Below are 22,934 nucleotides of genomic sequence, written 5' to 3' on the forward strand. Positions count from 1 at the left end.
TATGATGTCTCAACATTTTTCAAAAACAGACTGTCCTCTGACCTAATCACATTTTCTGCCATCATCTGTTATGGTGAAAGGGTCCTTATCTGTCAACTACAAAGAGACACAAACAGAACCAGTGCTCTTCCAAGTCCTCCTGAAATGCTACCAAGTTCTGTCCTGTTGGTTAATCCCTATGATGCATTCCTGTTTCTTGCACATTAATGCAGTTTAATTAAGTTTAAAATAACAGAGTCAACTCAACAGCTACTTTCTGTTAAGTACATTTGATTTACTGGGATTACAAAGTAATAATTCTCTTCAAAGTAATAATAATTTTTAATACAAGGGGTGCAAGAATTAGATCATCTGTCATCTTTGAAGTCTGATCTTTTTGACTTAATCTTGTTTATACCCTCATTTACCTTTCTTTCCTCAGGTTTACATGAGAATGTAAATAGACTACAGGGCACAGACTGTGTATGCGTATTCTGATGCCAAAGGAACATTAATAAAATGAAAATTAATTCATCATTAATGCAAGCGCTTCTGAGCTCTAAGAAGTAAATTCAGATACAAGTGCATTTAAACAATTATACAAGAGAACAAGCTCTACAGTATAGTTCAGGTGTATTTAATGTACAACTACACAAGAGAACAAGCTCTATGGTACAGTTAAGGTGATCATGACCTCAGTATTCCTTCAGTAAAACTCTATTTTCCCCTTTCTTTTAAATTCCTAGCTGTCCCCATCTCCTTAGTTGTTACCATCTCAGCATCCAAGTTGGAAATCCTGTTGCTGAGACAGAATAAAACAAAACACTTTCCCTGCAGAGGCTGCAGGAAGAACATCTTGGTCTAAGATACAGTAATTATTCCTCCTACCCCTCTCCTGAAAGTGATTTATCAACTAATTAAGATGTGGTTGTATTTCAAGAAGATAATAATCCTTAAATTAATTAAATGCTCTAAAAGTCCTCTGAAGTCAACGTGCCAGAGAAAAGACACACAAGGTGTACACGTGCAAGATGGGTATTCAAAGACTTAAGAATTCTTAAATATACATAAATATCTACGACACATGATTTAACTTTACTTCAACACATGCTTTCACATGTATAAATTGCACCCCTACAGAAACAGGAAAACTTAAAAATTAAAAAAAAAGTCTTTGGATAGCCAAGGACTCTGGTCTCCCACAGGGGCAGAAAGAGGCTACAGGCAGCTTCAGAAACGTGATTATTAAGCTAAGAAAGTTCCAAATTTTTCACCCAAACTCCACATAGCATAGAGAAGAAAAGGATGTAACAATAGCTTCTGCACAGATTTAGTGCTGTCTGCACTGCTCTTGATTTGGGGATTTGTCTAAAAAGAACACTTTACAAGTGCTCAAGTTTGACTTTTCGTTTTTATATTACATTTATAAAAACGCATACAGGTACTTGCTTTCTTAGTACATCATGGCTCTCTCAGTAAAGACTAGTTATTTAACTAAACTAAATAAGCTTAACTAAATAACTAAACATCATCGATTTAAGTACAGTAATTACCTACAAGAAAAGTTTAGTTAATAGTCTGAAGGAATAATGACTTTTTTTATTCTTTCTACCTAAACAACAGAGAGGAGTGCAAAGTCCCCAAGCCTCAACACATAGATTTAAGCCCTTCTATCTTACTGCATCACTAGGAATTAAAGTGACTTGATTTTCAAAACCCCTAATCATCAATTACTCTAATATCCTTTAGAACAATTCTGCTACTTGGCTCCTCCACGTATAATGCCCTTTAAATACCTTTATTGAGTACATTTAGTTATACATAAAACTATGGAGGACAAATTTTTGCTCCAGTGGATTCCAATGAAATAAAAACTTGTGCATCGTAATTTATATCATATAAAACAAATACACCTCTAAGTTATGTTAGGCAACACTTGTTCCTACAGCAAAGGATATGAGGTAAAACAAAATATAAAAGCAGCAGTACAGCAGAAAGAAAATCTTTGTTCCCAAACTCAGCATGGAAAGATAACATACATACCTTTTCATGTTTCTTCATAAAGTTGGTCTTCTTGATTTTCCCATGATGCTGTAAAAACAAAAAAAAAAAAAGAGAGAAAATATGATATGCAGATTTTCTATTTCTTCTACAGCAATGACAGAATCAAAAGAGTAAACAAAAAGTTGTGCACTACGTATGGTAGCATGCTAGTCTGGTTCAGCTTCTGTATTACACCTCTCCTGTGTTACTCAGTAACCCTTACCAGAAGCCCTAAAAAAATCACACTTGCCTTACCATTTGCTTCATCATGTCCCCAGGTGGTACAAAAAAAATACACTAATATTTGTGGGTGAAATGCATTTTTTTTTTCCTGATCTAACCTAGGACTGGTGAGAAGGGTAAATGAAAATTTATTTTTAATGTTACTTTATATGCTACCTCCCCCCTCCAGCCCTCAATCATCTCATGAAAAGGCAGATTTAAACTTTCCTAGAAAGAGAAAAATGAAAAATGATGGCCTTTTCATTGCCTACTTCATTTTTAAAATACATTCATTTTAATTTCCATCTTTTATTTCCTCCATTTTAGAATTCCGTTGGCATGCAAGCTAGCAGAATGAAAACCAGGAAGTAAATTGATACAATACAAGAGAGTTCAAGGCAGAGAAGCAAAAGGACAAACAGAAAATATAACAGAGGGGAAAAAAAGAATCAGAAAACAATTTAAAAGGAGCACCCTTAAATGAAAGACTGCCCAAAGATAATACAAAGTGTTCTTGGATGAAATGTGAGAGCAAAACAAAGACAAATATAGTAAACAAGATGTTATAAAATGGATGGGTAAAAAAAAAAAAAAAAAAGAGAGAGAAACAGGGCAATAAAGGATGACATGGATAAATGTTGTAAAGTTAGTGGAGACTTGCAGTTACAGTTCTTTAACATATTTAAGCACTACTTCCCAAATATCACCTGAGAAGTTTATCTACTAGTCTTACCTATTACCTTGATAAGTATGAGTAAGTATACCATACTAGAATACCCAATCAATCAGGAAAAAGATGTCTCCATTTTTTTTTTTTTCCATTTTAGTGTTTAAAATCTCGTACTTCCTATTTATAGACCTCAGCACTTGTTCATGTCAAGAGAAAAATACTGGCTCATCCAAATAATACATATCACATTTTGCTTATAAAAAAAGAAATTACCACGCCTTTGAAAAGGGCTGCTGTGATAACAGAGAGATGTCAGAGAAAAGTGATCAAGCCTGAGGTTACATAGCATGCCAGTGAAGGATCACATCATACAATTCATTCATTTTAAAAGTTATGCTGGGATCTCCATATGGTACACCTAAGTTATACCACAGGTGTTTCAAACCAACTGAGCAGGTACCCTGTGCAAGGACAACAAAACATGAAACTCAAAGCTGATTTGCAGTTAATTTTTAGTCCTGTTTTCTATTAAATCGATAAAATAATCTGTTTAGATTGCTTTTTTTTTTTTTTTTACAGGATATTTTAAAAAACAACTTACTTTTCATTTAATCTGCACACAGCTTTTGAATCTTCACAATACTAATGCCATCCTTGCCAATTACTACTTCACTGCTTTATCATGCTGTTATTATTCCAGACTGCAATAAATCATAACTCTGTCTTTAGCTGCCATATATCCTAGCACCTATACAAGCAGAGCAGGTTAGCAGCTCAATGACCATCCTTTTGTTTGCATCCCTTTTGCTTTCTGGCAGTCCTTAATTAACTACTCCAGAAGATATGTTTCTGTAATCTACTTGCAATCTCATTACAACCCTGACACAAAACCCTATTCTATTTTCACAGCCTGCATGACTCAAGAACACTCAACTTGAAGACTTCCCCTGAAGTGTTATTTGTTGCACTTTGAGATGCAGCTATTTCTGAACTTTGCCTCAGCACCTGATGAAGTGCTAATTGCTATCAGATGATACATGTGGCAGGAACAGTCGCTTCTCCTGTTTTACCAATTCTTGGGAAAAATACTTAATATCAGTGCTTGAAATGCCTACACAGTCCCCACTTCAAAAACTTTAGAAGTTCACGTTGCATTTGCTGTACACAAATGTACATAAGTTCAGGAGAGTTCATTTGCAAGAGTGGAAACCAACTTCAGAGATGCTAAAAAAGGAGATGGGAAAAATTAAATTGAGAATGTTTTTCAGTGAACACAAGCAAGCAAGATGCAGCACTTTTGATAACACGCTTCACTTAACTTGTAGGCTTTCCTGTCTGAGTTCCAAGGCTGATGTGAAAAAATCTGGCCAAAAACATTTGTTTAGCAAACACATCTCTTACCAAGAAATTGCTTGGAAAGAACAAAAGTTGCCCATAAGGAAAATTTGTCAATCAGCACTTATTACAAGTAATCCTCCACCCTTCTAAAGAAAGGACCAGACAGAAAGGTGAAACATCTACAGCTTTCACTGTAGGATCAGACCAGAAGCATTAAATTTATTTATACTAATAAGCAAAACATGCATTTACAAGTTTTCTCCGAGGAAAAAAAAAAAAAAAAAAGCATATCCTTAAAGAAAAATCTCTCTTTTTATTTTATTCACTCACCCCATCTGCCATGAATACCATATATTTATATATAGACACATATTGATATGTACTGTATTAATTCCTAAAACCCTGCAGTTGGTAAAAATGCTTAAAAAAACAACTGCTCACCTTTCTGAGATAAATCTTCAAGCCTGTATTTTGTCAAAAGACAATTTTTTAATTTACTTATTAACAGAAAATGAAGTTTGGCCCATGAGCTGTATCAACTTACAAATAGAAAGCACAACACTTGTACTATATCGGTGTTACACGTTTTGAGATAAAAGGACACTTGTCCTTTAAGCATTAAGTGATTGTTATCAACGATGATGTGATCCACCAAAAAACTTTGGATGAACTACACACAGAAAGATAGCTGAAAAGGAACAGTTAAAGAATTTTAAACCAGGAGAACCACTACAACGGAACACAATATACAGCACAGAAAAAAAATCCATTACCTTAAGAAAGAACCTCTTATCTGTCCTAACAGGATTGTAGGAGGCAAGGTATGCAGCAATTAGAAGAAATTTGGAGTAATAAGGAAGTTCCACATGGGCATGTGCAGAAAGTCCTACAAAATAAACAATCGAGAGCAAGTTTTAGCCATGCATACACCTCTATAGACATGTTTCAATAATGTAGACTCTACATTCTCTTCCTTCTCTCCAGCTCTACTCCTGTATGAGTACTCATACTCATGAGTACGGCTTCTTCTTCGGACAAACTTGTTATCAGAGATAAAAATCAGTGGAGGGCAAGGAGTGGTGGCATGAAGCTAAACACCATGCACACTCTTAACTCTTCATGGACTTTTGCCTGAAGCTATATCAAAGCCATCAGCAATTCAAAAACCACTGAAGTGCCATCTCCCTAAAAAAAAAAAAAAAAAAAAAAAAAAAGATACTTTCATTTAAAGTAACTTTAACTGTAAACAGGGCAGATGAATAGACATTTAAATACAATTGCAAAGCCTTTCTCCAAGACTGTTCCAGATTCAGCCAGACACAGCTCAGCAAGGACCTCAGCTTTCATGATGGAGAACAAACCAGTGCTGCATTTCTAAGCAACAGTTCAACATCCTACAGTTTCTAGCCGCTGTTTCATTTCCTTCAAAAAGTAAAATGTTCTTACAATTTCAAACTTGATCCAGCTGAACTTGTGTGCTACATCAATATTTCACTAATATAAAAATCTCATGTATTACAAGCACAGTACTATACAGTCTACTGAGTATTTCCCCTTCCCTTGTTTTATTTACTTCGTAATTTTTCCTTTACAAACCCTCACCCTTATCACTGTAGTTGCTTCTTTCACCTAGCTCATGCAGGATGATCAAACCACCTTACTTCACGAGTTGTCTAACTATGGAAACAACTAAAGGATCTCTCTCATGCCCTCTTCTCTTACAAGTTTTCACTTCAATTGTTTCTTGTTCTGTAAAGTGCTAGTACCTGTAGGTTTTAATCCACAAACACCAGCACATAAAGATCAAGGAACTAAAGATGTTTAAAAGTTAAGATTCAGAGCCCTCAGTGTGATGAGAAGCACCCTAGGTAATAGCTAGTAATAATTTCCTTTCAGGTAGTCACAAAAGGAAAGCAGTTTTAGCTTGAATTCACACTCGTGAGATTGTTTTGTATTGCATGTTAATTATATAATGGAACACCAAATAAAAAAGAAGTACTTCAGACAATTCAGCTTAATACAGAAGGATGTTTCTACTTCTGATCTGCCAACCCTGCAACATGCACTGATCTATTTGCTTAATTACATCCACGGTAAAACTCATTTTATTTATTTTTTAAGCATGTTATTCTCAAATGCTATTTACCAACAAAATATTTTTCTACTACCTATTCCTAAAGTTCACCAAAAATGCATTTTGAATGAAGTCCCCTTTTCTGGGTTTGTCAAGTGCAAAAGTATTTCATGGCCATCTGGGCATGGAAAGAGAAATTTAATAAGAACACTCTGAATCAAACTCCTTTGGTCAACAATGTAGAAAAAAAAACGATTATAAAGCAAATATAGGAAACAGTCTGATGATTGCAATTACATTACAGCCACTTTTTAAAAGTTAGCTATTTTATCTCTACCTAAAGAAGAAATTTGTCATGATGGGTAATATGGAAAAGCGTCCCCAAACTAAGAACTGATCAGAAGACCATGACCAACTGATATCATCAGGAAAATGCTTTAGTAATTCTTCTCAAACTGTAAATGAACACTAACAAAAATATTAAGATTAGACTAAAATTGTAATCCTGATATTTCTGTTTATTCAAGAAATAAGGGCATAGACACCTGTTTTGTTTAGGAATGGGATAAACCACTTTAATAATAAAACAAAACAAAACACCACAGGTATAATGTTGACTTGCTCCCACAGACAATTCTGCCAGTTGGAACTCTGAGGTTTGAGTCGGGTCAGCCCTTTCCTCATCCATTGTTACATGGAGGAATGAAACTTGATTTTACCCCCAAAGGACCTTAGGAAATATTACTCCTAGGATATTTGCCACAGGAGAAAAATAGTAACAGTCTTTTCTAGAAGGCCTTCTCAAAAAAAAAAATATAATATCCCTGAACTGTAACTGAATACTAGGTATCCTTGTCCATATTAATTCCTTTCTCATATTATCAGGTAACAGTTACCAAATCAGTGGTAGCAGTATACATTTCACCTTACAAGCCTCTGAGCGCATGTGGTGAGTTGTAAGTTACCTTTCAACTGCCCGGCTTCTCCTTCATCATGCTGTAAGCGCTCCCACTGTGAGCTAAAAGGCAGATAGTAGAAGTACATAAAGAAGTATTTGTTACTCCCATATAAAACCTTCTTTTGGTGAAAAATAAACATATACCAAACAGGTATTTTCACTTCATGACTCTAACTAGGATATAGTAAGAGAATAATTAAAAATATCAAATCTCACCATATTGCATATATTTCAGTAATTAAAAATACATACAATAATGTTATATTAAAATTAAAACTGAGTTCAAGCTGATTATCAATTCATTCCTATCTAACTACTACCGGTAAGCAACTACCAATAACATTTTAAGTTTCAAAACAAAGCAAAATAGAATAAAAGTACAAATGTTGATCGTTTTTTAGTTGTTTTTTTTTTTTATTATTATTATTTATTTCTTAGCTTTGTTTATGCTAATGAGAACAATACTGTTATTACTTCATAATACAATTCTGAAATCTACTTTAAAAAGAAAGCAATATTTATTCTTCACTGAATAGCTTTGGTGAAATCAAAATAAACATTTTGTCAGAGAAAAGGAACTATGGGTAGTTTGGTATTTTGCTAAATAGCAAAAATTTTCACTTTAATACTTCCCTTAGAGAACAACATCATTAGAAATGTCATGATTTTAGATTACCGCTTAGTTTACTGCAAACAAACAATTATTTTTTTTAAAGCACCACTGATTTTTAAAGATCTTCACAGACAGTCCCTCAGCTGAAATCCTGTCTCTGATTTACCTATCACATATTCAGGTTTATCATCCATAAACCATAAAACAGTTTATTGAGAGCTGATGTAATACCCAAATTATAATGAATGTTCAATCAAATTATCAACCCAGTATTTCATCCACTGCCTACTTCATAGGCAGAAAAAAAGTTTCATTTTCATCTTGATTCAGGTAGAGAAGAAGCTTTTAACAGTTATACTTCCATAACTTAAAACTAAAAGAAACCCCCAGAGTAATTACAGTTCTGTGGCCAGACAAACTAATATGGTTATTTTAATTCCTCAAGCATTTATAGACACACAGAAGTAAATCCTAAAACTATTGTGCAAAAAAGATGAAAGTTATAATAAAAAAACAGTAAAGCTCAAAAATAATCAAAGAACATGGTAAAGAGGGAAAACTAGTTATTTGGAAGCAATTCATAAGCTATATCATAGTGTTATATTACATTATCGTTAGAATAGACAATCACAGAATATAAAAAGTTGGGAAGATCCTGAGCTGACTGTGTAACAAACACCAATATTGAGTACAAATACACATTTGAAGCAAACAGAATAATGCCTCATTGTGCAGCTAAGTCTAGCTCATATAGAGGAAAATCAATTTTCTTTTTGAAGGAATGATCACTTTTCCAAGATGTTTAGCAAAGCCTTCTACTACTCACCCAGGTTCAGTTACAAGAATACTCCATTGCCTCAGTGACACAAAGAAATTGTGTTTGAATCAGTATAAAGAAGTCAAGCACTACTGAATCTCTCTACTTCCATGGTATAACATTAGAATCACAAGCCTGAAGCACAGAGAAGACGTTAAGTCTGAGCTAAGAGCTGCCATTTGAAAATGAACAGCACCATCCTTTTCCTAGCACTTTGGCAAATTAAAAAGTAAACAAAGGAATCCAGAGCCAACAGAAGTTCAGCCCATTAGCAGTACTCTGACTTTTAATGCTGTCAAAAGTGATAATTCTTCTAAGAAGTAGAATTTTGCCCTCGGACAAGAAAACAAGGGTGAAAAAGTACAGCAATCATACAAACCTGTTTAATACACAAAGTTCTTACCAGTGTTCAAAATACATACCAGTAATTGTGACCGTACATTCTGGTGGTGGATTCCCATGCTTGACAGTTCTCCATCCACGACAAAACTGATCTGTTTCCATTACCATCAGTGAAAATAAAACCCACAACCCCTTTTCTACTTGTTTATTTACTATGTATTTTATCTGCTACAAATACTGTTTTACTTAAAAGCTTCCTCCTGAGAGATCTTATTTGTAACATCATGTGCCAAAAAAGAAATGAACGTTAAAGAGCAGAAGAAACACTACCCATGAAACATAATTGAGACAAAGTAAATATTTAGGGATGTATCTTGCTAAAATCAAAAACAAGAGAAACCACAGAAAGTTACCTGGATATTTCCCGGAGGTAAACTGTTTGCATTGCCTTCTTCAAATGAGGTTCAATATTTTTCCAGAGTTTGCGGGTGTCACGTTCATTTGCTGCACCAAGCAAAAATCAGCTCTGTTAAACGTCTAACACCCCTACTCTAAAATGCTGTGTTACAATTATGCACCAGCATCATGCATTTGCGTGCACCAACTGCTGTTCCTCTGTGGTTATTCTGAGATACCCTGGGACTGTTTGACAGGACTTCTGCTCTCATTTTCTCCTCTTAGCCTTGACAGAGAAATGTGTTAACTCACTGGTGCATGAGTGAGGATAAATTTTACAGAGAGAAGGAAGTTTTTACAGTACTTCCTTCTCATTTCCTTAAAACACCACCACCAAAAACACAATTGCTCAAATTAAGGACAGAAGCTTACCTTCTCCTCTGACCACTGGTTCACAGTATTTTGAAAAATTGAGTGCTGCCTACAGAAAATAAGAAGTACAACCTATTAAGAAGGTACTATACATTTGATCTAGCTACAAGAATAAATACTGGTTTACAAAACTGATGAATTATTTTTCAGTCAATAATTACACTGTTTTAATTCCAAACATTCTACTCTAAAATGTCACAACATTCCTGTAGGTTAAATATACACAGAAGTAATCTGTCCTAGTTTACTCAGCTTGGATGACAGCAAAATCTGTTTACTGTACTCAAGGGCTATAATTTTTTTTTTTTAAACTACTAAACATAAGTGGAATAAAAAAGGTTGTGTTTTGTTTTGTTTTTTTAAACTACCTTCAACCACCCATTTTCAGATTACAGTAGTTCAGATGCAGTTCAGCATGTTCAGAAGTAAGCAATATGTACTTAAAAGAAACAAGAAGGAACGATAGATAAAATCCCTAACACATTCCATATTCAAACCAACTCTTTTTGACTAAAAAAAGATTGTGGGATCTTTGACAATGATTTAATCTAGATCTTTTTTTTTAACAGTTAAGTAAATAACACACAGAATGCTGTACAATCCTCATGATTCATTCCCCTTTTGTCCTACCACATCTTATTAAATCTCTGCGGTATCATAGAGAAAACTCAAGGCATATAAATTTAACCTAATTTCTTAATGTATTATTAATCACACATAACAACATACACACTTAGGGTTTATATTAGGCACTACGGAGTCATTCCTAAGATACTTGCATTTGCCTGCCATTGTGCTCTGCAGAAAACACTTGTCATGCACAAAAAGAATTTAGGGTCCAATTACACAAATCTTTTCATAACTTTAGTATTACACACAGTGCACCTGAAGCAAAGAAATTATTCTGATAAGCAGGGCTACTCAAGTGTATGTCTACAGAATACCAGAGCAGCTGAGGCTGGCAGAGCCCTCCGGAGGCCAGCTGCTCCAACCCCTGCCCAAGCAGGGCCACCCAGAGCAGGCTGCCCAGGATCACGTCCAGGCAATTTCTGAAGAGCTCCAAGGAGGAGACCCCACAGCCTCTGTGGGCAGCCTGTGCCAGTGCTCAGTCACCCGCAGAGCACAGAAGTGCTCTGGTGTTCAGGCAGCACCTCCTGTGTTCCCGTTTGTGCCAACTGCCTCTTGTCCTGGCACTGAAAATAATCATCACCCACTAACCTATGTCCTCAAGCACCACGTCCAACCGCTCCTTGAACACCCCCAGGGACGGTGACTCCACCACCTCCCTGGGCAACCCGTCCCAGTGCCTGACTGCTCTTTCTGAGCAGAAATGGCTCCTCATTGCCAGCCTGAACCTCCCCTGGCACAACTCGAAGCCATTCCCTCTGGTCCTGTCACCAGTTCCCTGTGAGAAGAGGCCGACCCCCAGCTCCCTACACCTTCATTTCAGGTAGCTGCAGAGAGCAATACGGTCTGCCCTGAGTCTCCAGACACAACAACCCCAGTTCCCCTCAGCTGCTCCTCACAGGACTTGTGCTCCAGGCCCTTCACCGGCTTTATAGCCCTTCTCTGGATGTGTTCCAGGGCCTCGATGCCCTTCTTGTAGTGAGGGGCCCAAAACTGAACACAGTACTTGAGGTGTGGCCTCACCAGAGCACAGTACAAGGGAACAATCATTTCCCTGGTCCTGCTGGCTACACTACTACACTACTCCTGACACAAGCCAGGATGCCATCTGGGCTTCTTGGCCACCTGGGCACACTGCAAGCTCATATTCAGGCAAGCATCAATCAGCACCCCCAAAGCCTTTTCCTCTGCACAGCTTTGAGCCCATGCAGACTTGACGGAGCCTGATTCCCCCTGTTGGTTCCATAGATGCTGTGGGATTGCATTCAAGATGAATGCTCCCTAAAATGTCTGCTGGCAGCGGTGGGATTCGAACCCACGCCCCCGAAGAGACTGGAGCCTTAATCCAGCGCCTTAGACCGCTCGGCCACGCTACCGCCCTGAGCCTGGCTCCCTCTGCTCCACACCTTCCCTGCAGGTGTTTATAGACACTGAGGAGACCCCGCAGCCTCCTCTGCTGCAGGCTGAGCAGCCCCAGCCCCCTCAGCCTCCCTCACAGGAAAAGGAGCTCCAGTCCCTTCATTTTCATGGCCCTTGGTTAGACTTCTCTCCAGCAGTTTCATGTCTCTCTAGTACTGGGGAGCCCAGAACTGGATGCAGCATTCTGGATGAGACCTCACCAACACTGACTAGAGGGAAATGATCACGCTTCTCAATCCACTGCCAATACTGAGCGGGAACATGGGGTTGTTCCTTCTCAGGTGCAAGACTCTGCACTTCTCCTTGCTGAATTTTGTGAAGTTCCTGCCAGTCCATTTCTCCAGCCTACCCAGGTCCCTCTGCAGCACAACCCTCTGGTGAAATCAGCCAGTCCTCCCAATTCTGTGTCATCTGCAAACTTGCTGATGGTAACCTCTGCCCCATCATCTTGACCATTAATGAAGATGTAAGACAGGGCTGGACCCTGTACTGACTCCTGGGTGCCTCTAGATTTTGCACCACCTATTCCCACTCTTTAAGCCCAAGTCACTCTGCCGGTTTTTGATCCACCTCGCTGTCTGCTCATCCAGGCAATACATCCCACAGCTTGTCAATGAGGGTCTCATGGGGGACAGTACGAAAGGCCTTACTGTAGCCTGGGAAAACAGTATGACAATTGGACTTCCCCTTGGTGAATCCATGCTGCTACTCCTGAGGAGAAAAAGCTTCCTGCGCCGCCCGGGAATTGAACCCGGGTCGCAAGAATGGGAGTCTTGCATGATACCACTACACCAGCGGCGCTGTTGCTGGCCCTGACAGAGCCATGTCTGTACTCAAAGAGACACAAACTGAAGCTAATCTCACCTAATTATAAAGCCTGTGTACTTAATACATAAGTTCAGCTGAAGTTTAGACATGTTTCCTGTTGGAAATGCAGGCAGAACCTTCAGATCATCTCATTGGCACAACTCATTCATTGGTCATAAAACCGTACAGTTGGCAGTGGTTAAAAATTTCATCACATTCTCCCCACAAGAAAAATTTCATTGGACTTATGTAATTATGCACTTATAATGTAATTATATAAGTACTTTGTTTTATATAATTATATAAGTATGTTGTATTTATATTTATTTAAACAATCACCTGAGCTAATACCTGGCATTGCTATTCAACTTTTCCTATGCAAAGGTCACCAAAGTGTGTGTTTAATTTTTTTTTTTTTTTTTTTTAACTGTTTGCTATCACTTTCTTCAATTGATATCTGCCTAAAACTCCTTTCACCAAGTATCTTCAACGCAATTTTGTTCCCTCAGACATTGTTTTGCAAAAACATTTGACTTATCTATTTTTAATTCCAACAGAACAATGATGAAAATATTCCTGCTAGTCCTAACTTCTCTAGACCTTTATCCAAATTAATATGCTAAGTTTCTCTAAAATCGTGTAACAGCTCTGGCTTGTTGCTGCTCTGACTCAGCAGCTTGGGTACCTTGAAATCCTCTGTAGGAAGCAAATCAAGGGGAAATTTTATGCTACTAAATAATAAAGTAAATTGTTTCAAATTTCAAGTTAAATTTCCCATAATGTTGAAGTATAAAGAATGTTGGGTGATATGTTATGTTTAATAAACATAAGAAACCATAAAGCTTGTGGTTGGACATGTAATGGTTATCTAAAACCATTTACTTGAAGTTATTCCTTCACGTATTGAAAGCAGCTGTCTGCTGTTCTACTGAATACACTGAATAGTCCAGGAAACAAATGCAGGAGTCTATTAGGTGTTACAGAAGTCCATAAAAGCAAGCAGACGGCAGTGTGCAAAGTACAAATCCACATAACGATGTATAAAAAGAATCTGAAGAGTAAAAAAAAAAAAAAAAAAAAAAAGTACAGCGAGGGCTACTGTTGCTTGAAAGAGTAAAATCGTAACTATTACTAAACAGCACCCTACTAACCGAGTCTGTAATGGAGCTGCTCTTCAAAAACTGCTGCAGTGGCAACAATTGCTTCTGCTACACTTACAGGAGCCATAAAGAGTTTTATCAGATTTATCCTCTTATCCCAATAGGTGAAAATATTTATTCTAGTCCTCTCAGTCTCTGATATTGTGGAATGGCTTGAGTAAAAAAAGGAAAAAAAGGAAAAAAAAAACAAAACAACAACAAAAAACCCACACACCAAGAGAATTTCCAAGCTGAGTGAATCATATACAGACTGATATCCCCTTAGTGCAGCTTTTGTTGCCTCCCTGACTGGAACAATATGTAGCTCAGGAAACCCTTTACAGCCACCAGAACAATTGCAACCTTTGTCATGGATCTTCAGAAAAACTGAATTTTGAGCTAACACATTTTCTCTTTGTCCATATTCAATAATAAATCTAGACTTTTCATAGCTTATGTGGAAAACCAACAAAAAAAAAAAACTTAAAAGGATCTCATCTCACCAGATGCTGAAGTTCTTTCAGGTCCCTACAGACCATGTAGAAGACACCAAGCAGAATATTGATATATGCAGCATAGAAATCCGCAGAATATTCAGGGGGATGATTCTGACACAAGATCTTCTGCAGGTGTCCTGTTTAAACATAAGTAAGTTTTGCTTATCTAAAACTAACTTAATAAACTGAACACATTTGACAAGCGGAAAAATAATTTAAGAAAATAAATTACAAAAAAAAAAAAAAAAATCACACTGATGCAAAGAACTAGAAAGTATAAATGGAACCAAAATGTTATTTTTAGATGTTTTGGCAAGAGAAGAAAGATGAGTGTTTTAGACTTTGTGTGAATACAGATTTCTACATCCCAGCAGCTATTACTTATTTCAGATTCTGTAAAAGGCATAACGGTAAACATGGCAGAACACACATTTGCATGTTTTCTTTTTTTAAATAATGTATTATTCAATCTCCAGAAAGCAAATTAAAGAATTAGATTACCTATGCTGTAATCAGGAAAATACAAGGTGAATGGCTCGAAGCATCCAGTATTGGGACGGAACAGTTCCCATACTATTTCACTGAGCAAGACAACTGTCACATTTCTGGCAGTCTACAAGAAGGAAAATAAAAAGTATAACAGATGAGCAGAAGGAAACATAGATGTTATAACACCAATGAGAAAAATGACTACTGGGCTCCTCCTCAAAAAAATCACCAGTGAAATTTCTCGTCTCCCAAGCATGAAACTAAGCAATGCAGTAGATTTCCCCCTATGACGTTCATTCCTCTGCAACATCAGCTGCACAACAGTGATACAGCACCTCAGAATCCAGAATTTAAACCACTGGAACCTCAGCATAGAGGAAAGCTGACAAACTTATTTGTATACTACTTCCGAACTTGAGGGGGCTGCTTTAGCATATTTAAGTCTCAGACAGACGTTACTGCTTCAAGGGCAGCAAACTCCACAACATGGACACAACAGACAAAAAGAGACAGGAAAATGCATCTGCTGCCAGGATTAAGAGCACAGCTGTGAATCAGTCTTCATTCACTAAATAGTGATATCAGTGTCACCATGAAATTACTGACTACCACACACAAGTCCTGAAGTACAAAAAGTAATTTCCTCTATTTAGTTGTTCAGACATTTCAAAGTGCCACCATCTTCTGGTTTTGTTTTCCATGTATTTTCAGAGAACAAACCATTTTTACTTCTTCCAAGGCATAAGCCTACACACTTCAGAAGTGAGAGTGGACAAGACAGTGTTTAACTCCAAAGCAGGAACATACTGTGGTGGAACTACAGCAGAAGTGTAGAAAAATTTCACATTCTTCTTGAAAATATTCTAGAATAGACAGATGCATATCTGACCATCAGCCTCAAAAAAAAAATTAAAAAATCTATAAACGATCAGATGTGCTAAAAGAAGATATTATTAAACAGAACTAAAAAAGTATTTTAAAGAAAAGGAGGAACGTAAGAAAAACACATCAACATTTAATTTCTGTGTTTGTTTGTTTTTGTTTTTTTTCTGGTTTTGACCGCTGCCAGTTGCTTACTTTCCAGAAAAATAATAATTAAAAAAAGCAACTTCTCATCTGAAGAATTACCTTTCATGGTAAGTGAGCCTGGACAGATATCTCATATTCAGTTACTTTCAGTGTGCAGGAAACACACGCTATTTTTTTTCCTCAGATACTTACCAATTCTTGAAGCCTAAGAAATGCTGGCAAGACATTTGCTTCCATTTCCCTCAGCTGCTCTGCTCGATCCAGTACCTTTTAACAAAATAATGATATAGATAATGTTAACTAGCATTCTTATGTGGACCTGAAACAAATTCGTAGCTGCTGTAGACACATCTCACAGATAGCTCTCAGAATAGGAAACTATCTTTGCAGCAAGATACCTTAAATAAGCAACATCAGAGAGATTATTGCTTCTGAGGTACTTCCTAGAAGTCGGAGCAGCTCTGATATCCAAAACCAAAAGAATACAATCCTCAGAAAAGCTAAATTCTTACTGCCCTATTGCAGTAAGGATTAAAAGAAAATACATCAGTCAAGAATCTTAATGAGAAAACTGTAATATCATTTACAACCACTGAAATAATATCATTTACAACCACTGAAAGCTAAATTTGGTCCAAAATTATTATTCTATTAAAAGTTATTACTGTAACACTAAATCAACTTGCCTACAGTAGGAAAGCTGTCTTTTCCCCTCTATGAAATTATGTCTCAGAAATACAAGGCACAACTTAATATCTTCAATTAGCTGCCACCTGTAATTCACACAACTGAATTTTGAGAGAAATTTCTTGCCATAGTTTGCAGCCCTGAAGTTTACAGACTTTATTGTATTTTATGCAAGCTTTGTGTAGTATTAACAGATCTATTGCATACATCTAGCTTACACAAGGAACACCAAACTGAACATTCAAGCCTACAGGAAAAAATCTGGAGCACAGAAACATTAATGTCAAACCTTTGATCAAACAAAAATAAGCAAGCAAACCAAAAAAAAAAAAAAAAAAAATCATTATTCCCAGTACACTTAGGATCTTGACAGGAATGAAAAAAGTAAGAGAAACATTTCTTTGTATTTCATTGTATTTTATTTACTGCATACAATATAAATCTAAATTTTGAACTTCATTACTTTTTTTGACTTACTGCTGTTGAAAGACAAAGTATAGGTCCCTAGAAAATCATATGCCTATCCTCTTACCACACCAAAATATTAAGACATCTATCATTTCTGTTCTTCACAGTAAGAAAAATAACTTGGTGGACAACCAAGGAAAATATTATGAAAAGGATATTTCAAAAGCATACTAAACAGAAAAAAAGAAAGTATTATCTCTGAGATAACAGTTCAAGTGTCTTGGTATTTACTTAAAACTGCATAAAATATGTAGTTTAATATTGACATTTGTGTTTGGTTCATGTAACAGTCACCTTCAGATAGAATCACAGAATTATTCAGGTTTGGAAAGCCCTCCCAGATCACCTGGGACAACCACCCCCTGCCACCAATGCCACCACTAACCCATGTCCCCAAGCACCACGTCCAACCTCTCCTTGAACACCCCCAGAGACGGTGACTCCACCACCTCCCTGGGCAACCCGTCCCAGTGCCTGACTGCTCTTTCTGAGCAGAAATGGCTCCTCATTGCCAGCCTGAACCTCCCCTGGCACAACTCGAAGCCATTCCCTCTGGTCCTGTCACCAGTTCCCTGTGAGAAGAGGCCGACCCCCAGCTCCCCACACCTTCCTTTCAGGTAGTTGTAGAGAGCAGTGAGGTCTGCCCTGAGCCTCCAGTTCTCCAGACACAGTTCTCCAGACCCAGTGCCCTCAGCTGCTCCTCACAGGACTTGTGCTCCAGGCCCTTTATCAGCTTTGCAGCCCTTCTCTGGGGACACGTTCCAGGGCCTCCATGTTCTTCTTGTAGCGAGGGGCCGGAAGCTGAACACAGCACTCCAGGTGCAGCCTCACCAGAGCAGTCACCTCCTTGTTCATGCCAACCACACTATTCCTGATCTTGCCCACACTGCCGGCTCATAATCAGGCAAGCATCAATCAGCACCCCCAAAGCTGAATTTTCCTCTGCACAGCTTTGAGCCCATGCAGACTTGACGGAGCCTAGTTTCGCCGGTTGGTTCCATACATGCTGTGGGATTGCATTCAAGATGCCTACTCCCTAAAATATCTGCTGGCAGCGGTGGGATTCGAACCCACGCCCCCGAAGAGACTGGAGCCTTAATCCAGCGCCTTAGACCGCTCGGCCACGCTACCGCCCTGAGCCTGGCTCCCTCCGCTCCGCACCTTCCCTGCAGGTGTTTGTGGACACTGAGGAGACCCCGCAGTCTCCTCTGCTGCAGGCTGAGCAGCCCCAGATCCCTCAGCTTCCCTCACAGGAGAGGTGCTCCTGTCCCTTTATCATCTTCTGTTTTATGCTACTGACCAGGTTTACCCTGAATCATTTGAAAATTGTGTCTACATATTTTTATTAAGAAAATACTGATTATAAAGATCTGGTAACATGCACTTACTGTACACCAGGCTTTAGGGTCTTAACTTAAGTAGATCTTACTTTTAAATGGGAAAGAAAGTTGAGTTTGTATTTACAGCATATAAAATATACATGACACTGGATTGTGCAATGTGTCAAGTGGTTCAAAGGAACAGTCTACACACAGACGTATAAATCTGCACCCACCTTATTATTTCGTTTTACCTTAATGTGATGCTTAACCTATTTTTTTTTTAAAAGTACAACCACCTGCTAAGTAACGTTAAAAATAGCAGCTTCTTACTTCTGTAAAGTGCTAAATATTGTAGATGTACAAATGAATAAAAGTTTTATCTGCTCCAATTTTTCAGGTAGGTAGAATGAATAAATTCATTTTTCCAACTAATCACAAGCATTCAGCACCCATGCTCGGGTTAGGAGAAACATTTAGAATCCTTCGCTTGAGAGTAAACATTTATCTTCATTTACTCTGAATTAATTTGGCCGAGATATTACATTATTTAGTACCAAAATGAAACAGAATAAATTAGTTTTGCCAGTTTATGTTACCAGCATGCTGGTCTTCCATCAGTCTCAATTTAAAGCACTTTAACATAAATCCAGGTGACACAGGTTAATATATATGAATCAATTTCTTCCATTCCTGTCTGTTCCCATGCAGAACAGAACTGAAATACTGATTTAATACTTAATTATTCTGATTCAGCAACTATCTACCTGATACAATTGAACCTTTCAAGATATTGAATGCTTTGCTTTCTACAACCATCTTTCAAGAACTTTTTAAGTGACGCTCATTTTAATACAACACTTGAAACATTCTTTACTGATGGAGAACAGTTTTCTTAATTCATATATTCACTTAAAAAGTTTAAAAAATAAATGTTATTATATAACGTATTTTGTGAAATTTCCTTCTACTCAAATTTCCTTCTACTCATTTTAGTGCTAAATTTTGTTCTCATAGAATCGTTGAAGGATGCTAATACCACATTTGTGGCTGTACATTAAATTGAATTATCTGTGAATAGCTTATTATATTTTGAAAGTATCGGTTCATTATTTTTTTTCCACTTGTCAAAGAGTAAATTTTACTAACTTCACGAGCTGTAGGCAACAACGAGATAGTAGCTATATTTAGGGAAAACAGTACTAAGTTAAAGAACATCATACTAGGTATTTTAAATGGAAATATAAACATATTTAGACAGGCCTTATCAAATATGTTTATTTAAATATAAGGTCTGTTTAAATATGCTTATTACAAACTGAAATTAACTATATAGTATAATTTATGGTCATTACTAGTTATACACAGTTTGCGTATAAAAAAACTAAATCCAGGAAGAATACAGACCCTCATCTGGCTCATCTAGAGCCAGCAAACCAACTGAAAAAAAATCTACAGTATCAACAGATTCTCAGCAAAATCCATGAAGGAATTCTGTGCAAACGGATCTAATACATATAAATGATTGGCAGTTAGTCACACCCTCACAGCTGAAATGAAACCTGCACACTAAAATTAAATTACTTACAATATAGAACGTTTCATCTTGAAGATCTTGACTGACGATGGCTTGCTTAAACAGACGCACGAAGTCATTGAAAGTATCACAAGGCACATGAGCAGCTTCTTTTGTTTCAGAAGAACGGTTTTGCAACTGGATAAGAATTTCTTCTAAGAGAAGCCGTGAAGTAAAGTGTTCCACACAGTTCACAAACACATGAGGAAGCTGAAGAGAACAGAAAATACACAATTTTACTGCTATACCGTATTTATACTGAAAAAGCACTATAAATACTAGAAAATCAACTTTTCCTTCCAGATGAGACACTGAAAGGAACCAGACCCTGCCAACAGAATAGAGAGCATAAAACAAAACCCTGCCAAACAAGAATGATTACTTATATATCTAGTCAAAATGTTACATACCACAAAGTGAAGAGAACTGACAAGTCCTCTTATGAAACATGTAGTTTATCTTCTAATTGTGTTTAAAAAATTCGCTTTTGAGAGCAATACACGGAAAGAAAGCCAAATAGCGTTTTGATCAAAGAAAAGCTGAACTACCATAACACATTACAATCTCATAAAATAATCAATTACAAATTACAGTGTCTGGATAACATGAATTTCTCAAACATATTACAAAGAAAACGATCCAGGAGCATGCAGTTCAAAATCGCTCTGAAAGTTTTTGGCATTCATTCCATATAAATGACCCCAAGATGAAGTGTAAGCTTCTATATCAGGCACGTGATCAGCCTGCTAGTGCAGAACATTTTCAGAAAACTGCATCTTTTCAGAGCAAAGAGCATGTGAAAATATAGAGTATGACATACATTTCAAAAAACGTATTTGTAAGCACCAATTCAGTAATATTGAAAACTTACAGTCATTCGTCTAGAAACAGAAGATGCTAAGGACTGCAAAATAGCACAGCCCTACAGAAAAGGATTTGGGGGTTTTGGTCAATGGCAAGCTGAATATAAGCCAGCAGTGTCCCCTGGGAGCCAGGAGGGCTGACTGTACCCTGGAGTGAATCAGGCACAGTATTGCTAGCTGCTCAAGAGAAGGGATTGTCCCACTCTGTGCCACACTGGTACAGCCTCACCTTAAGTGCACTATGTGCAGGTTTGAGTGCCAGAGTGTAAGACATAAAACTATTAGAGAGTGTCCAAAGGAGGGCTACAAAGATGATGGAGGGTCTAGAGGGGAAGATATAAGAGGAGTGGCTGAGGTTCCTTGGTTTGCTCAGCCCAGAGCAGAGCAGGCTGAGGGGAGGCCTCATGGCGGCCTGCAGATCCCTCACGAGGGGAGCGGAGGGGCAGGCGCTGAGCTCTGCTCTCTGGGGACAGCGACAGGACCTGAGGGAACGGCATGGAGCTGGGACAGGGGAGGGTCAGGCTGGGGGTTAGGGAAAGGGTCTGCACCCAGAGGGTGGTCGGGCACTGGGACAGGCTCCCCAGGGCAGTGGGCACAGCCCCGAGCTGCTGGAGTTCAAGCAGTGTTTGAACAGCGCTCTCAGACACAGGGTCTGATTTTGGGGTGGTTCTGCGTGGAGCCAGGGGTCAGACTCCATGATCCTTGCGGGCCCCTTCCAAGTCCAATATTCTATGATTCTAACAGTAGCAGCATTCAAGCCTATATAAGGAAAACTGGCAATGTTCTAGCAACAAATGTTTAGAAAATAGATAATTTTACAGTTTCATACTCTTCAGTAAAGCATATGCTGTTTTTACACTGAACATTAAAACCTCTGGGAAGCATTAGTCACTGATATATATACGCATTATTTGCAAAATTAAACTCCTAGCACTGGTGTGTGTGTATGAAGACTATTTTTATATTATATATATATATATAAGTACTTTGTTCCAGACTTTCTGCTTAAAGTACAATATATGGTATATGATTCAACTGATGTGGGAAAGTAAGAGTATGTGCTGGCAAGCCACTCAAACAACATATAAATAGCATTCTTACAATTTCTATCGCTATTAAAAGAAAGGGGCTATGTCACTACAATCACTTACTCAAAATGCTGCACCTCCATAGCAGAAGGAAAGCCTTCAGCACCAGAAAAGCCTTCACCAGATACTTATACTTGGCAACAAGTTCTGTAGAATGAGTTGCTGCTTAAATCCTACTCCTTCCAGTACCTGGCTGTCTCTGCTTACGTTGCAACTGGCTGACACAGCATTAGAAACTACACAAAAGAAGATCATGGCCATTGTCTCCCACTTTTCTGTGTAGAAAAATTCTCTACAGAGTTTTTGATGACAGAGACAAGATCACTGTGTTTTGCAGACAAAAAAAAACAAAACAGCCCTGCAGGTCTGTGATGTGTATACACTCCAAACAAGCCTATCTGTTCTCATGACTATGAGAACAGATAAGAAATTTATGAACTCAGATATAGTTTGGACATGAGGTCACTGGATTTAAATCCCTGAAGAACTTGACTGATAAAAAGCATAGGTGCTAATAGGATTAGGAAATTTCTGTGATAACACCCTTCAACATGGGAGGACTTTGAAACTTGTTTTAGGAAAGATTAGAAGAACAAGTAAAGCTACATATATACACATGCTAAAAGAAAAAGAAAGGTCACAGAAGTGGCAAGGACCAAGTACTTCAAATACTGACAGCACTGACCAGATAGGGACTGAAGTGGACTTAAGGCCATACCTCTCTACATGATTCAAGACAAGTATTTTTGTGAGAAGCACACATTCAGCCACAATGACCCACTGCTACGTAGTTCAGATCCTCAGTGATAACAGTGCATACAGTGCTTAAAGAACAGGTTTCCCTGCCTACGGACCTTGCAACTGAAATAAGTCCATTCCTGACAAAGTTATTCTGGTTAGTAACACACAGGAACTGTATGAGAAAGTTATGTTTTTGCAATAGAAGGTGTTTTTGCAGTGTAAAATTCCACTAACCTTGTATATTCAAAACTGATTGTGCAGCCATGACAGTGGCCTAGCAGTGGGGAGTACATTAAGAAGA

General features: G+C 37.8%; 1 protein-coding gene and 3 non-coding genes across 4 annotated transcripts in view; all 4 read right to left on the bottom strand.

The window, feature by feature from the left end:
- ORC5 (origin recognition complex subunit 5) overlaps window positions 1-22,934 on the bottom strand; it is a 69,983-nt gene that overhangs the window by 41,435 nt on the left and 5,614 nt on the right. The window contains exons 4-12 of the mRNA XM_032208305.1: window positions 19,954-20,151; window positions 16,084-16,158; window positions 14,875-14,986; window positions 14,380-14,510; window positions 9,885-9,933; window positions 9,470-9,560; window positions 7,292-7,344; window positions 5,026-5,138; window positions 2,023-2,070 (exon numbers count right to left, since the gene is read on the bottom strand). Coding sequence (XP_032064196.1) covers window positions 2,023-2,070; window positions 5,026-5,138; window positions 7,292-7,344; window positions 9,470-9,560; window positions 9,885-9,933; window positions 14,380-14,510; window positions 14,875-14,986; window positions 16,084-16,158; window positions 19,954-20,151 — 870 coding nt within the window. The remainder of the gene's footprint in view (window positions 1-2,022; window positions 2,071-5,025; window positions 5,139-7,291; window positions 7,345-9,469; window positions 9,561-9,884; window positions 9,934-14,379; window positions 14,511-14,874; window positions 14,987-16,083; window positions 16,159-19,953; window positions 20,152-22,934) is intronic.
- Window positions 11,806-11,887, bottom strand: TRNAL-AAG. The gene has a single exon. It is a non-coding gene; the product is annotated as a tRNA-Leu (tRNA).
- On the bottom strand, window positions 12,661-12,731 carry TRNAG-CCC. Its single transcript has one exon. It is a non-coding gene; the product is annotated as a tRNA-Gly (tRNA).
- Window positions 18,096-18,177, bottom strand: TRNAL-AAG. The gene has a single exon. It is a non-coding gene; the product is annotated as a tRNA-Leu (tRNA).

The sequence above is a fragment of the Aythya fuligula genome, chromosome 1 (genome assembly GCF_009819795.1).
Source record: "Aythya fuligula isolate bAytFul2 chromosome 1, bAytFul2.pri, whole genome shotgun sequence".
NCBI lineage: Eukaryota > Metazoa > Chordata > Aves > Anseriformes > Anatidae > Aythya > Aythya fuligula.